Here is a 12,305-nt window from a genome sequence, read left to right on the forward strand (position 1 = left end):
ACGAATGAGACTTCGTCGAAACGTCGCCAAGACACTTCCAATTTTACACGGGAGAAAACCCAAACAACCAAAGACCTATATACAAACACCCGTGAAAACCTCAGAAAACAAATATATATATATATATATATGAGATAGATAGATAGATAGATAGATAGATAGATAGATAGATAGATAGATAGATAGATAGATAGATAGATAGATAGATAGATAGATAGATAGATAGATAGATAGATAGATAGATAGATAGATAGATAGATAGATAGATAGATAAATAGGTGATAAATAGGTGATAGAGAGAGAGAGAAAGATGATAGATAGATGATAGATGGAGAGAGAGAGAGAGAGAGAGAGAGAGAAAGAGATGATAGATAGATGATAGATCGATGATAGAAAGATATAGATAGATGATAGATGACAGACAGACAGACAGACAGATAGATAGATAGATAGATAGATAGATAGATAGATAGATAGATAGATAGATAGATAGATAGATGATAGATAGATAGATAGATAATAGATAGGTAGGTAGGTAGATAGATAGATAGATAGATAGATAGATAGATAGATAGATAGATAGATAGATAGATAGATAGGTAGATAAGTAGATAGAGATAGAGAGATAGAGAGATAGAGAGATAGACAGACAGACAGACAGACAGACAGACAGACAGACAGACAGATGTAACACAGTTGAAAATAGAAATGCCAGGGAAAAAATAATGCAGAGACAGGACAGCTTGATACATTTCAATGTATTTATTTATTTATTTATTTATTTTGTCACAACAGTATATATAAGCATAAGCATGAAAGTAACTATATAATATATAAGCATATATATAAGCATTAATTATATAATTATAATATATAATTGTATATAATATATATATAATATAATTATAATATATAATATATAATTATAATATATAATTGTTTCCTTGTTCACAGCAACTTCATAGTTTCCCCAAAATTATTTTATTTTGACAGAACAGTTGGATAACTCTAGAACATACTATAAACTACTAGTGTAGAAATTACCACTCAGGGGAGAAAAATTAACTTCATGGCATCAGAAAGCACTTTATAGTGATGGAATCAGTTCTGCTTCCCCTTAGCAGCTCATTCATCAAACAAATTTCCAAAAAAGGGAAGGGACAAGATCTTCTCTTTTTTTTCCCCTTTTTGGTGAGGTGGGGGCAAGGGAATAAGGGGTTGATTTATGGACTTCTGGGAGTCTGCTTTAGAACAAAATATTGAAACTAGGAATAAAATGCCTGTAAAATGAACCAAAGTAAATTTTGCTGCACACGTAGCAAAATAAAATTTGCATGCAAATATGCTTAGCATAGAGTTTATGAATACATTTTAAAAGAATCATAATTGAAAGCTAATATATTTTACAAAAACAATTGTATATATATTTTACACTTAGGGAAACATGGTATGGCTAGCAGAGGATTAATTCCTCTTTAAATTAAGTAAAAAAAAACAAACCTGGACATTTTTGAGTGCACCTATACATGAACCTATAGAGATAGACTGATGGAAACATATCACTCATAGAATTGAAAAAAAAAACAGCCAAGAGCAATGCCCTTGCTGTCTAGTTAAGCCTAGTCCAGCCCCAATGGAGGTGAGGAACTGATTTCATAGCAGGGATGGTATTCACTTACCTTTACTACCGGTTCGCAAAAGTAACCTTCCGCGCATGTGCAGAGCATCAAAAATGGGGCGTGATTGCATCCAGATGGGTGGGCGGAGCCTCCTGCCGCTGCTGCTACTAGTTCACCCGAACCGGATAGAACTGGCTGAATACACCACTGTTTCATACCCTCCCCTGGAAGGAAGCATGCAGACACCTGGAGAAGGGACAGCATCAAGTCCTCCTATGATAGGAAGAAAAATAGCTCAGACTTCCCCAGGGAAAAAAAAGGCAAATGTTGGTGATAGGAGACTCAATTCTGAGGAGAACAGAATCAGCCAGGATTCTGGGCAATCAATCTAAGGAGGTATGTTTTCTCCCAGGAGCAAAATTCAAAGATTTGGCTGAGAACCTCACTAAAATAAATCAAATCCACAAATTATTGTCTTTCTTCTCCTTCATGTGGGTATGAATGACACAACAATGTCAGTGTGCGCACAGTGTGACTAGGTAAGACAACCCAGGAGCAAATACAGTAAATAGGTTTGTATTTACATATAGTGGTTTTATCCACAAAAACATATATACATACAGGTACTTTGAGACAGGCCTTGAACAAACAGGCAAATGGCATTTACAGCATGGAGGCCCCAACAGGGCCTCTCTTATAATACAGTCTCTTAAAGTGGTAATAGTCAAATAACCATGCTGACTCATTACTACCATTGCATCATCATTACAGCATTACAGTATTACAGCATTACAACAACTGGTCAGCTATTAAATCATCATTACCCTGACAAACAACGAATCTAAAACAATATCAAGATACCAAGAGCAGCTCAGCAAGAAAGTTAAGGAGTTACGAGCACAAGTAGTATTCCCATCTGTACTTCCAACAAAAGGTCAACATCCAATGAGGGAACAAAGGATTTTAGAAACGAGCCACTGACTCAAGGATTGGTGCCACCAAAAGAACTTGGGATTTCTAGATCACAGTTTGCATTATCTACAAGAAGGGCTTCTGGCAAGGGATGGACTGCACCTTACAAGAGCCGAGAAGAATGTATTTGAAAAATGATTGGCTCAGCAAAGGGCTTTAAATTAAAACTGAGAGGGGAGAGGATTTTTAGGACCTAATCCCAAACATAAACTACAATCAAATAAGTTACAGAGTGATGGGAAAGAAGAAAACCTCAGATGGCAAAGTAGGAGATGTAGGAAGCATACTCAGGATCAGCCATAAAGGAACCAGATGCCTATACATCAACACTGAAAGTTTGGGGAACAAACAGGGCGAACCTGAAGTAATAGTATGAGGGAAAGTATGATATAGTTGCCATTACTGAAACTTGATGGGATGAAACTCACGACTGGGATGTACTAATGGAAGGTATAAACTTCTTTTTCAAAAGAAAAAGACCTAACAAAAGAGGAGGTAGAATTGCACTATATGTAAGAGATCACTAGATCTCTACAGAATTGCATAAAACCAAGGATGAAAGCTTCTCAGAAAGCATATTGGTTAAGATGGGCCTCTGGTGGCTCAGCAGACTAAGTCTGTCTGTTATTAACACAGCTGCTTGCAATTACTGCAAGTTCAAGTCCCACCAGGCCCAAGGTTGACTCAGCCTTCCATCCTTTATAAGGTAGGTAAAATGAGGACCCAGATTGTTGGGGGCAATAAAGTTGACTTTGTATATAATATACAAATGGATGAAGACTATTGCTTAACACAGTGTAAGCTGCTCCGAGTCTTCGGAGAAGGGTGGGATAGAAATTCAAATTTTAAAAAAAAGATAACATTAAAAAAAAGAATGACATTGCCGTAAGTGTATACTACAGGCCACCCAAACAAGCAGAAGAAATAGATGAACTATTGGACTTATTCCTTACTAATAGAGATGAAATGATAGAAGAGGTTGAAGTTATGGGAACTTTTGGGTAAGAGTGACATGTCACTCTGAAATTCAACATAATGCAGACAAAAGCAATAGAACATAATCAAACCAGTGCCTTAGACCTTAAAAGAACTAACTTAGAGAGAGCTTGGGAAGGATTCCATGGGTGAAAATCTTATAGGGGATATAGAGGAAAACAACTCAAGAAGCATAGGAAATTTGAAAACAGCACAATACCATTGAAAAAGAAAAATAAGAAATCCAAGAAGAAACCTATATGGTTGCGCAAAGAACTCTCTGGTAAATTGAAAGAAAAAAAGAATAAATATAAAAAATTAAAAGAAGGATACATAAATAAGGCAGAATATCAGCATTTAGCCCGGATCTACAAAGATGAAGTTAGGAAAGCTAAGGCTCAGAATGAAGTAAGATTTGCAATAAATGTCAAAAGTAATTTTAAAAAGGTTAATTCAACATATTAAAAAAAAATTAAAAAGTCAAAGAAATAATTAGTCCACTAATGGGAGAAAATGGCAAGGAAGTGATAGGCAGCAGGAAGAAAGCAGAGCTGCTTAATTCTTTCTTTGCATCTGTCTTCATACAAAAAGAAAAAAGCCTACCGAAAACAGAACATAAAAGACAGTCTAGGAATTCAAATTAAAGTAGGCAAGAAAATGGTAAGAGAACTCCTGTCCACCCTAGACGAATTCAAATCACCAGGACCTGATGGATTACCTCCCGGAGTTCTGAACGAACTGGCAGACATGATCTTGGAACCATTGAACCATAACTTTCAAAGATCCTGGCACCAGGGCACTGCCAGAAGACTGGGAAAGAGCTGATGTGGTTCATGCACTCAAAAAAGGGGATCCAGGAAATTTCCTGTAATCCAGAAAATTACAGACCAATCAGCCTATATCAATATCTGGAAAAATCCTGGAAAAGATAATCAAGCAACAGATCTGCAAAGCCAACATGGGTTTGTCAAAAAGATATAATGCCCAACAAATATTTCATTCTTCGATACAGTGACCAAATCAATGGACCAGCAATACATGGATTTCAGTAAGGCATTTAACAAAGTAGACCACAACCTACTTTTTTGGTAAGCTAGAAAAATGTAGGACAACAGCATCACCAGATGGATTTGTAACTGGTTTACAAATACAAACCACATTCAATGTCTAGTCATTAATGGAACTAGAACTATGTCTACATGGAGGGAAGTAAGCAGTGGAGAACCCCAGTGTTTTGTCTTAGGTCCAATACTCTTCTATATCTTCATAAACGATTTAAATGAGAAGTAGAAGGGGAACTTATCAAATTTGCAAGACGTTGCGGATCACCGAACCCAAGACTTTGAGGTACCCCACTGTATGCTTCACTCCATGTAGATGTAGTTCCATTTAGGACTACATGCTGAGGGCGAATCCATCTAATAATGGTACAGTCTATTCCACCTTGTTCTACCTTATCAAGAAGTAGGTTATGGTCTCCTTTGTCAAATGCCTTAGTGAAGAACCAGTAGACTATATTTATTTTTATTTATTTTTATTTGTCACAACAGTATATATAAGCATAAGCATGAAAATAACTATATAATATATAAGCATATATATGAGCATAAGTATGTAATAGCTATATTAATTGGATATAATGAAAGGAAACAATAGGACAGGAACGGTAGGCACGTTTGTGCTCTTATGCTCGCCCCTTATAGACCTCTTAGGAATGGGGTGAGGTCAACAGTAGAGAGTTTTTGGTTAAAGCTTTGGGGATTTTGAGAAGAGACCACAGAGTCAGGTAGTGTGTTCCAAGCACTAATAACTCTGTTACAGAAGTCATATTTTCTGCAATCAAGATTGAAACGGTTAACATTGAGTTTAAATCTATTGTTTGGTCTTGTATTGTTATGATTGAAGCTGAAGTAGTCTTCAACAGGAAGGACATTGCAATAGATGATTCTATGATTCTCCACAGCATTTTCCTGATCCACTGATTTAGTCACTTTTTCAAAGAGGACAATTAAGTTTATATGGAGTATTTGTTTTTAACAAATCCATGCTGTCATCCAGTAATGGCCTTGTTCATTTGTAAATATTCACAAATGCTTGATTACCTTTTCCAGTTTCCTTATAATCTGATGAGGCAGAGTCTTTTTATTCAAGATGGCTAAATTTGAGCTGGCTGTTACATTACAGCCTTCTAAATTTTTATTAGTCCATGAACCCATACATGATTAGGAAGTACATTTCAATGACCTCAGAAATAAGGATAAGATAAGATAAGATGATGAGATGAGATGAGATGAGATAAGAGAAAGAGAAAGAGAAAGAGAAGATATTTCTTGTCATTTTTTATTATGGGCACACTGATGTACATTAAAAATGAATTTTTCTACATGAATTTGGGGAATGTACTGTGAGTAGATAATGGATAGCACAAAACTCTTAACTACACTTACAGTTCTAAAGTTAAGGGAAGCAGGAAAAACAGGAGACAAAAGATGGATGATTAGCTTTTTCGGGATTTTCCCACGTATTCAGATCAAGCTGATAGGTCTGTAGTTTCCTGGATTCTCTTTTTTTTAAATCTTTTCTGAAGATTGGAACCACATCAGCTCTTTTTCCAGTCTTCTGGCAGTTTCCTCATGCTTCAGGGGTTCTGAGAAATTTCGTTTGGTGGTTCTGAGACCACATCTGCCAGTTCCTTCAATATCCTGGAATGTAATCATCTGATCCCAGAGATTTGAATTTGTCCAAAGCGGATAGGTGTTCTGTTATCAATTCTGTGCCTATTTAGTCTGCATTACTGTTCTGTCCACACTGATGTTTTTGACAAGTTGAGAGTTTTTTTTTCCTTTTTGTGTAAAGACAGATTCAAAGAACAGTTCTGATTTCTCCCTGCTGCCTGACACCTCCTTGCCATCAGAAGCCATTAATGAACCTATTGTTTCCTTTACTTTCTTCTTGCTCCTTACATATTGGAAGAAAGTTATTTTTGGCGTTTTGTTTTTTTTTTGTTTACATTTATACCCCGCCCTTCTCCGAAGACTCAGGGCGGCTTACAGTGTATATTGTTGCACCTTTTAGTTCATTACTTTCTTATTTAGCATTTACTTTAGTGTAATACTTTCTTACCTAAATTATTGCTTAGGGGAGGCGGTTTTGCAATCAGTGTGTCTAGTTAAAAACATGGTTTTAAGAGCCGTTTTTTACTTGCAAATCTTCTGTACCAGGGGTCTCTAACCTTGACAACTTTAAGACTTGTGGACTTCAACTCCCAGAATTCTGGGAGTTGAAGTCCACAAGGCTTAAAGTTGCCAAGGTTGGAGACCCCTGTTCTGTACCACCCCAATCTCAAGGCATTAGCTTACTTTTCTTACTATATGCAGCCTTTTTTGTTCAAGGACCTTTCTCCATATTGATCAAATATATAGTCTGTGTCTTAGCAAAATTAAACAATTAGATCACCCGCTTCTAGCCTTGTGGACTGTTCCTTACAGGGGTGTAAATAAATTTTGGAACAAGTGGAAGCCCCTCATTTAAAAAAAAAAAAGGACTGAAGTACATTCCTTAATGCCTTTACTTGGAGTGACATTTCTTTGGGACTAATAACTTCTTAAAACTGTTGCTCTTTAGCAAGGAAGTTTGGGGAGACATTTATCAATCAATGTCATGTCCATTGTTTTTTTAAGTTGTAAATCATTTTTTGTGTCTGGAGCACAAAAAGAACTAATTGGCTTTATTGTTGCTTTATTCATATATATGTATGTACATATTTTTGGGGAAATAACTAGTAACCTGTAACTATGGAAATGGAGGCTGCCAACACACGTGTGATGACACCGATAGTGGTCCTGTGTGCGGTTGTCATCAGAAATACGCACTGCATTCAGATGGCCGAACATGCATTGGTAAGTACCTTTCTATAATTGTGTTCTCCGTTGTAGAAAAGATATGTTAAGGAATCTTAATGTTATTTGATAAGATTGGATTGTGAATGTCATGTAAGCCAGCAAATAAATAGTATAATGATGGATTAACTGATTAAGGATTTGTCACTTTAAACAAAAATGAGTGTCTGGCCAAATCCCAGCTGTTTTTAAGGAGTGAGTTACCTATTTCTGACAGAATTCCACACCTAGATTTTTCTCCAATTCAGCAGTGTCTGATGTAAGCTTTAAATAATTCTGATAGATAACAGATGATGGCATTTTTACTTAATTTTTAAATGGAATCTGCATATAAAAGCCAGAAAGTCCAATAATAATCCCTAATTAAATTTTACAATGAAACATTGAATAAAATAGAAGCTCAGTTTTCATGAGTACAGAGCTGATAGTGCAAAGCGTACCATTAATACAGAATTCTCTTCTTTAAATATGGATGCATTAGCCAAAGTTAGCTTATATCTATAGAAAAATAAATTGTCATCTGTAAAAAAAATTGTCTAATTCCATGAAGTCAGTACATACGTTGAAGACTATTAAGGCCAAGACTATTAAAGCCAAGTAAACAACTCGTCTTTGACGAACTTTGATTATGTAAAGCAGAGGTTTTGGTCCCAACATTGAAATACCTCAGCCTGGATTTAGTTCAGGGGTCTCCATCCTTGGTCACTTTAAGACTTGTGGACTTCAACTCTCAGAATTCTGGGAGTTGAAGTCCACAAGTCTTAAAGTGGCCAAGGTTGGAGACCTCTGGTTTAGTTCACAACTATTAGCTTAGGTGAAATGAATAGATTTCATTTTAAAAAGTGGACAGATTAAGATTCTAAGTAAAATGTAGCTGCAATGCTAGGTTTAGGATATTTGGGGATTCTCCATAATTCTACTTTTGAATAATTAAGAATCATCTTAATATTGATGTAAGTGAGGGTGAAGTGAGAGAACAAACAAACCATACTTAAATTTCTATCCTGTATCTTTTAATGATTTTTGTTTGGTTTGACATACTGCTGAATCACTGAACACTATACTTTCTCCTTCCATTTTCGCAATGTTGCTATGTAATATGACGTCACGTTACACTATTTGTTCTGATGTAAGTCGCATATTGCTGCTTGTGTGTGCATTTTTTACACCTTCTTTTCCACTTTCTGAGTAGAGTTTTCTCTTAGATTTTTTTTTCAAATTTTTTGTTTTGTTTTTCATTTTATTCCTGCTTTCTGGTGATGGTTCCTGATTGCCTGTCTTGTATGATATCTGAAGTTAATAAATTATTTCTGGAAAAACAAAAACTCAAAAAAAAAAAAAAGGAAAAGAAAACGTCAAACCAAAGCCTCTATTGCAGCCTGATCCCATCTAGAACTTGATTTCTTCCTAGAACAACAGAACCATTTAGCATTTCCACAGATAAACCCTGCCAGCTTCTTCCCCTTCGTGTGATTCCTTTTGCTCCTTGTTTCTCCTTTCTCTTTACTCTCTTCAGTGATGTCTGCAATTCTGGCATCACTGCACGGATGCAAATATTTGCAAAGGCGCCGAAGTTATCCTGTTTGTCTAATCCAGGGGTGTCAAACTCAATTTCATTGAGGGCCGCATCAGGGTTATGTTTGACCTTGGGGTGGCGGGGTGGCCAGAGGGGGTGTAGCCAGCTTGAGGTCACTCATGTGGGGGCGCCTGTGGTGGGCCAAGTACTCTGCCATCAAAAACAGGCTCCCAAGCTCCGTTTTTGGCTGCAACAGCCTCCTGCAGCCTTTTGCCGTGAAAACGGAGCTCGGGAGGGCTGTGTGCGGCCCTCGCAACCTCCGTTTTCAGCCACAATCGCCTCCTGCAGCCCTCTGCCAGTGAAAATGGAGCTCAGGGATGTGGCAGAGCTCCCGAACTCCATTTTCGCTGGCAGAGGCACCGCAGGCCGGTCCTTCGCTGTTTCCAGGGTGGCCCTGCAGGCCAGATCTAAGCACCCCGCGTGCCGGATCTGGCCCCCGGGTCTTGAGTTTGACACCCCTGGTCTAATCCATTTTGTTTTTGTTTCTTTGGCTTATTCTTTTATTTTATGTCTGCTGCATGTACAAGTTCCCTTGTGTTTTGTTTTGTTTTTTTCTTTGAAATGTAGTCTCCATTTTATATAATTTTAATCCCGCCACCACTGCTTTCCATATGATTTAACCTCTTTACTCATATCATCTCTTCTCATCCCTGCAAATGGATCGTTTGGGGTGTATTTTGAAATACTACCTTAATTTGCTGTAACGCTGAATTGGAGCTTTTCATATACCAAACGTCAGAAATTACCTGCAAGATGCCATATCACTAACACCGCCCTCTGCTGTATCGCATGCTTCAAAAATTATTAGTCTCTTCCTATGACATCTTTTTTGTAGCACTGAATGTTTAGCTAGTTGTGTTCCATTAGACAAGCAGGCAACCAGCACTGCCCAATTTGTTTCATTTTTAAGTTTGTGTTTCTTTTATTTTACATTTTATTTTTTTAAAATGCATGCGTTTTTTATTTCTTGTGTTCTATTTATTTTTATTTTTATTAAAAAATAAATCAACATGAGCACATTTCCATGCCCACCCATCACCGGATTCTTGTAGCTCTGTTCTATGTTCAAAAACTTGCACTTGTCAACATGTCATGCTTACCTTTTGTTTCCTCTTTTTTTTTAACAATATGTTTACTTTAAATGTTGTTAAAATTACATTTCTAAATTAACATCTGTCCTGGGCATCCTTTCTTGTGTATGTGTTTTTATTAGTGGGAGATCAGTTCCTTAAGTGTTGGCTGGTGAATGACTTTGTTTTCACCCCCTTCTAACCAATTCTAGCACCTCCCTCCAATGCACTTTGGTTTGTGTCTGGGATTTAAATCACATTTCTCAATGGGGTTTTCATGTTTTCATGCTTTAGTTGCCCAAAGCCAAAAGACTGTCTTCCACAGTGGAAAACTGGGCTTCTCATTAACCAAGTGCTCCATGTTTGTCCCTTCCTTTGTTTTAGAGAAGGATGAGGCTGCAATTGAGAGCTCTGAGTTCAATGCCACGTCAGTAGCTGATGTGGACAAGCGGGTGAAACGGCGGCTACTTATGGGTAACACTTTTCTTCCACTTCCTTTGATGTGCTCCCAACTTTGTCTTTCTCTGTGGGGAATGAGGGGCCTTCAGTTATTTTTGTACTTAATTTGTTCGTCTCTCTGCTGAGGTTCCTAATTGGTTAAGAATCTTGAGTTTTCATTGGAAAAAAATAATAATTTTATTTTTCTACTTTCTCTGTATACGCAGTCTGTTTATAACCTTGTCATGTTAAATGTTGAAAGTATTTGCTACAGAGGAGAAAACATTGGCCGCTCAGTTACTTACCTGGCACATGCTCATTTTTCACATATGACTTGTGTCATTCTATGACTACAAACTTACCAAATATATATTTGATACATGTTGATGCACTATGACATTATGATATGATGCATATAAAACGCATATTGACACAACTCTTGAGCTTTAGGTTAAAGCAGTGATGTTGTAAAATAATTGATCCCTTTTATGTGAGTCTTTAAAACAAGTTTTCATTATACTTTGGTCATAGAATAATATATGTTTCCTTGAAGTAATTTTGAAATTATTGGAAAAATCTCCTTGCCTACTGTTGTTGATAAGCTGTCATGTTATTTTTTTTTATAATCAAGGTACTATATGAATATAGCCAAATACAATAGCTGCTGTTTTTTCTACTTTTTTATTTGAAGTATTTAAAGCTGGTAAATGCAGTAACAATAATTATTTATTGCTCTTGTGGGATTATCCCTTCCTTTTACATAGCATTTAATTAGAACTGTAGTCATATTTAGTCATATTAGTCATTTTACCTATGAACAATTATCCTAAGTAAGAAGAATGTGTTGTTCACATGGATTTCCAATTTCCCATGAGCTTGTTGCCTTAACCTGTGCATCTCTATTACGCAGAAAGTTACAATTCATTTAGAATACCAACCTTCTATCTAAACATACAGGGTGGGAATATTAAGAGTTCCAAGATAGTTGTATAAACCTGGCCCATCATTCAAAAATAATATAGTTGAGATATTTCAACTGACACATTACCTTCATTATATATGATCTGATAGCTAAAAGTCAACATAGCAACCAGTATCATGATCAAAACTCCCCACATTATATGCAGCAATTTTTTTAACTTTTTTACACAGAGAGAGGGAGAGAGAAAGAGAGAGAGAGAGAGAGAGAGAGAGATCAAATTCCATATGCTTTTCTATAATTTTCTCCTTCATTTCTGTTTCTTTATTCATCTAAAACAGATGAAAATTTTTGGAAACTAACATATTAATATTTTGGTTAAATTTAGCTGCCTTTTTTTTATTTACCTGGAAGAAACTCAGCTCAAGAAGATTAATATCTAAGAACATATATACAGGATCTTGATTAATGTTATACATTAGATTTTCTAAATAGGAAAATTTCTAAATTCCTCTCAATTTTTCAATTTATGGTGGTTAATTGATAGTCACTTCAGAGTCTATGATAGATGCAGTATGTTTCCATATTTTTACTGTGTATTTAAATTAAAATCGAATCCAGTGCAAGCATTATTTTCTAAACAGCTTTTATCATCGTGAATAAATGAAATGAAAAATGAAAATATTAAAATATCTAGGGCTTAAATTATTTGTATACTCTTCATAGCTGTTTGGAATGATTGGAAGAAAATGTATGCATGAATACAGAAATTCAATTTAAATAGTGATTTTCCAGCAATGTATTCATTCAAGTAGCAGCAATAGATTGTGATGATGA

The 12,305-nt window shown here is 36.1% G+C and overlaps 1 protein-coding gene across 1 annotated transcript in view; it reads left to right on the top strand.

Moving 5' to 3' along the window:
- SCUBE1 (signal peptide, CUB domain and EGF like domain containing 1) overlaps positions 1-12,305 on the top strand; it is a 235,134-nt gene that overhangs the window by 153,850 nt on the left and 68,979 nt on the right. The window contains exons 6-7 of the mRNA XM_058191895.1: positions 7,349-7,465; positions 10,496-10,585. Of these exons, the coding sequence (XP_058047878.1) occupies positions 7,349-7,465; positions 10,496-10,585 (207 nt within the window). The remainder of the gene's footprint in view (positions 1-7,348; positions 7,466-10,495; positions 10,586-12,305) is intronic.

This window comes from Ahaetulla prasina, chromosome 7, assembly GCF_028640845.1.
Source record: "Ahaetulla prasina isolate Xishuangbanna chromosome 7, ASM2864084v1, whole genome shotgun sequence".
NCBI classification, from domain to species: domain Eukaryota; kingdom Metazoa; phylum Chordata; class Lepidosauria; order Squamata; family Colubridae; genus Ahaetulla; species Ahaetulla prasina.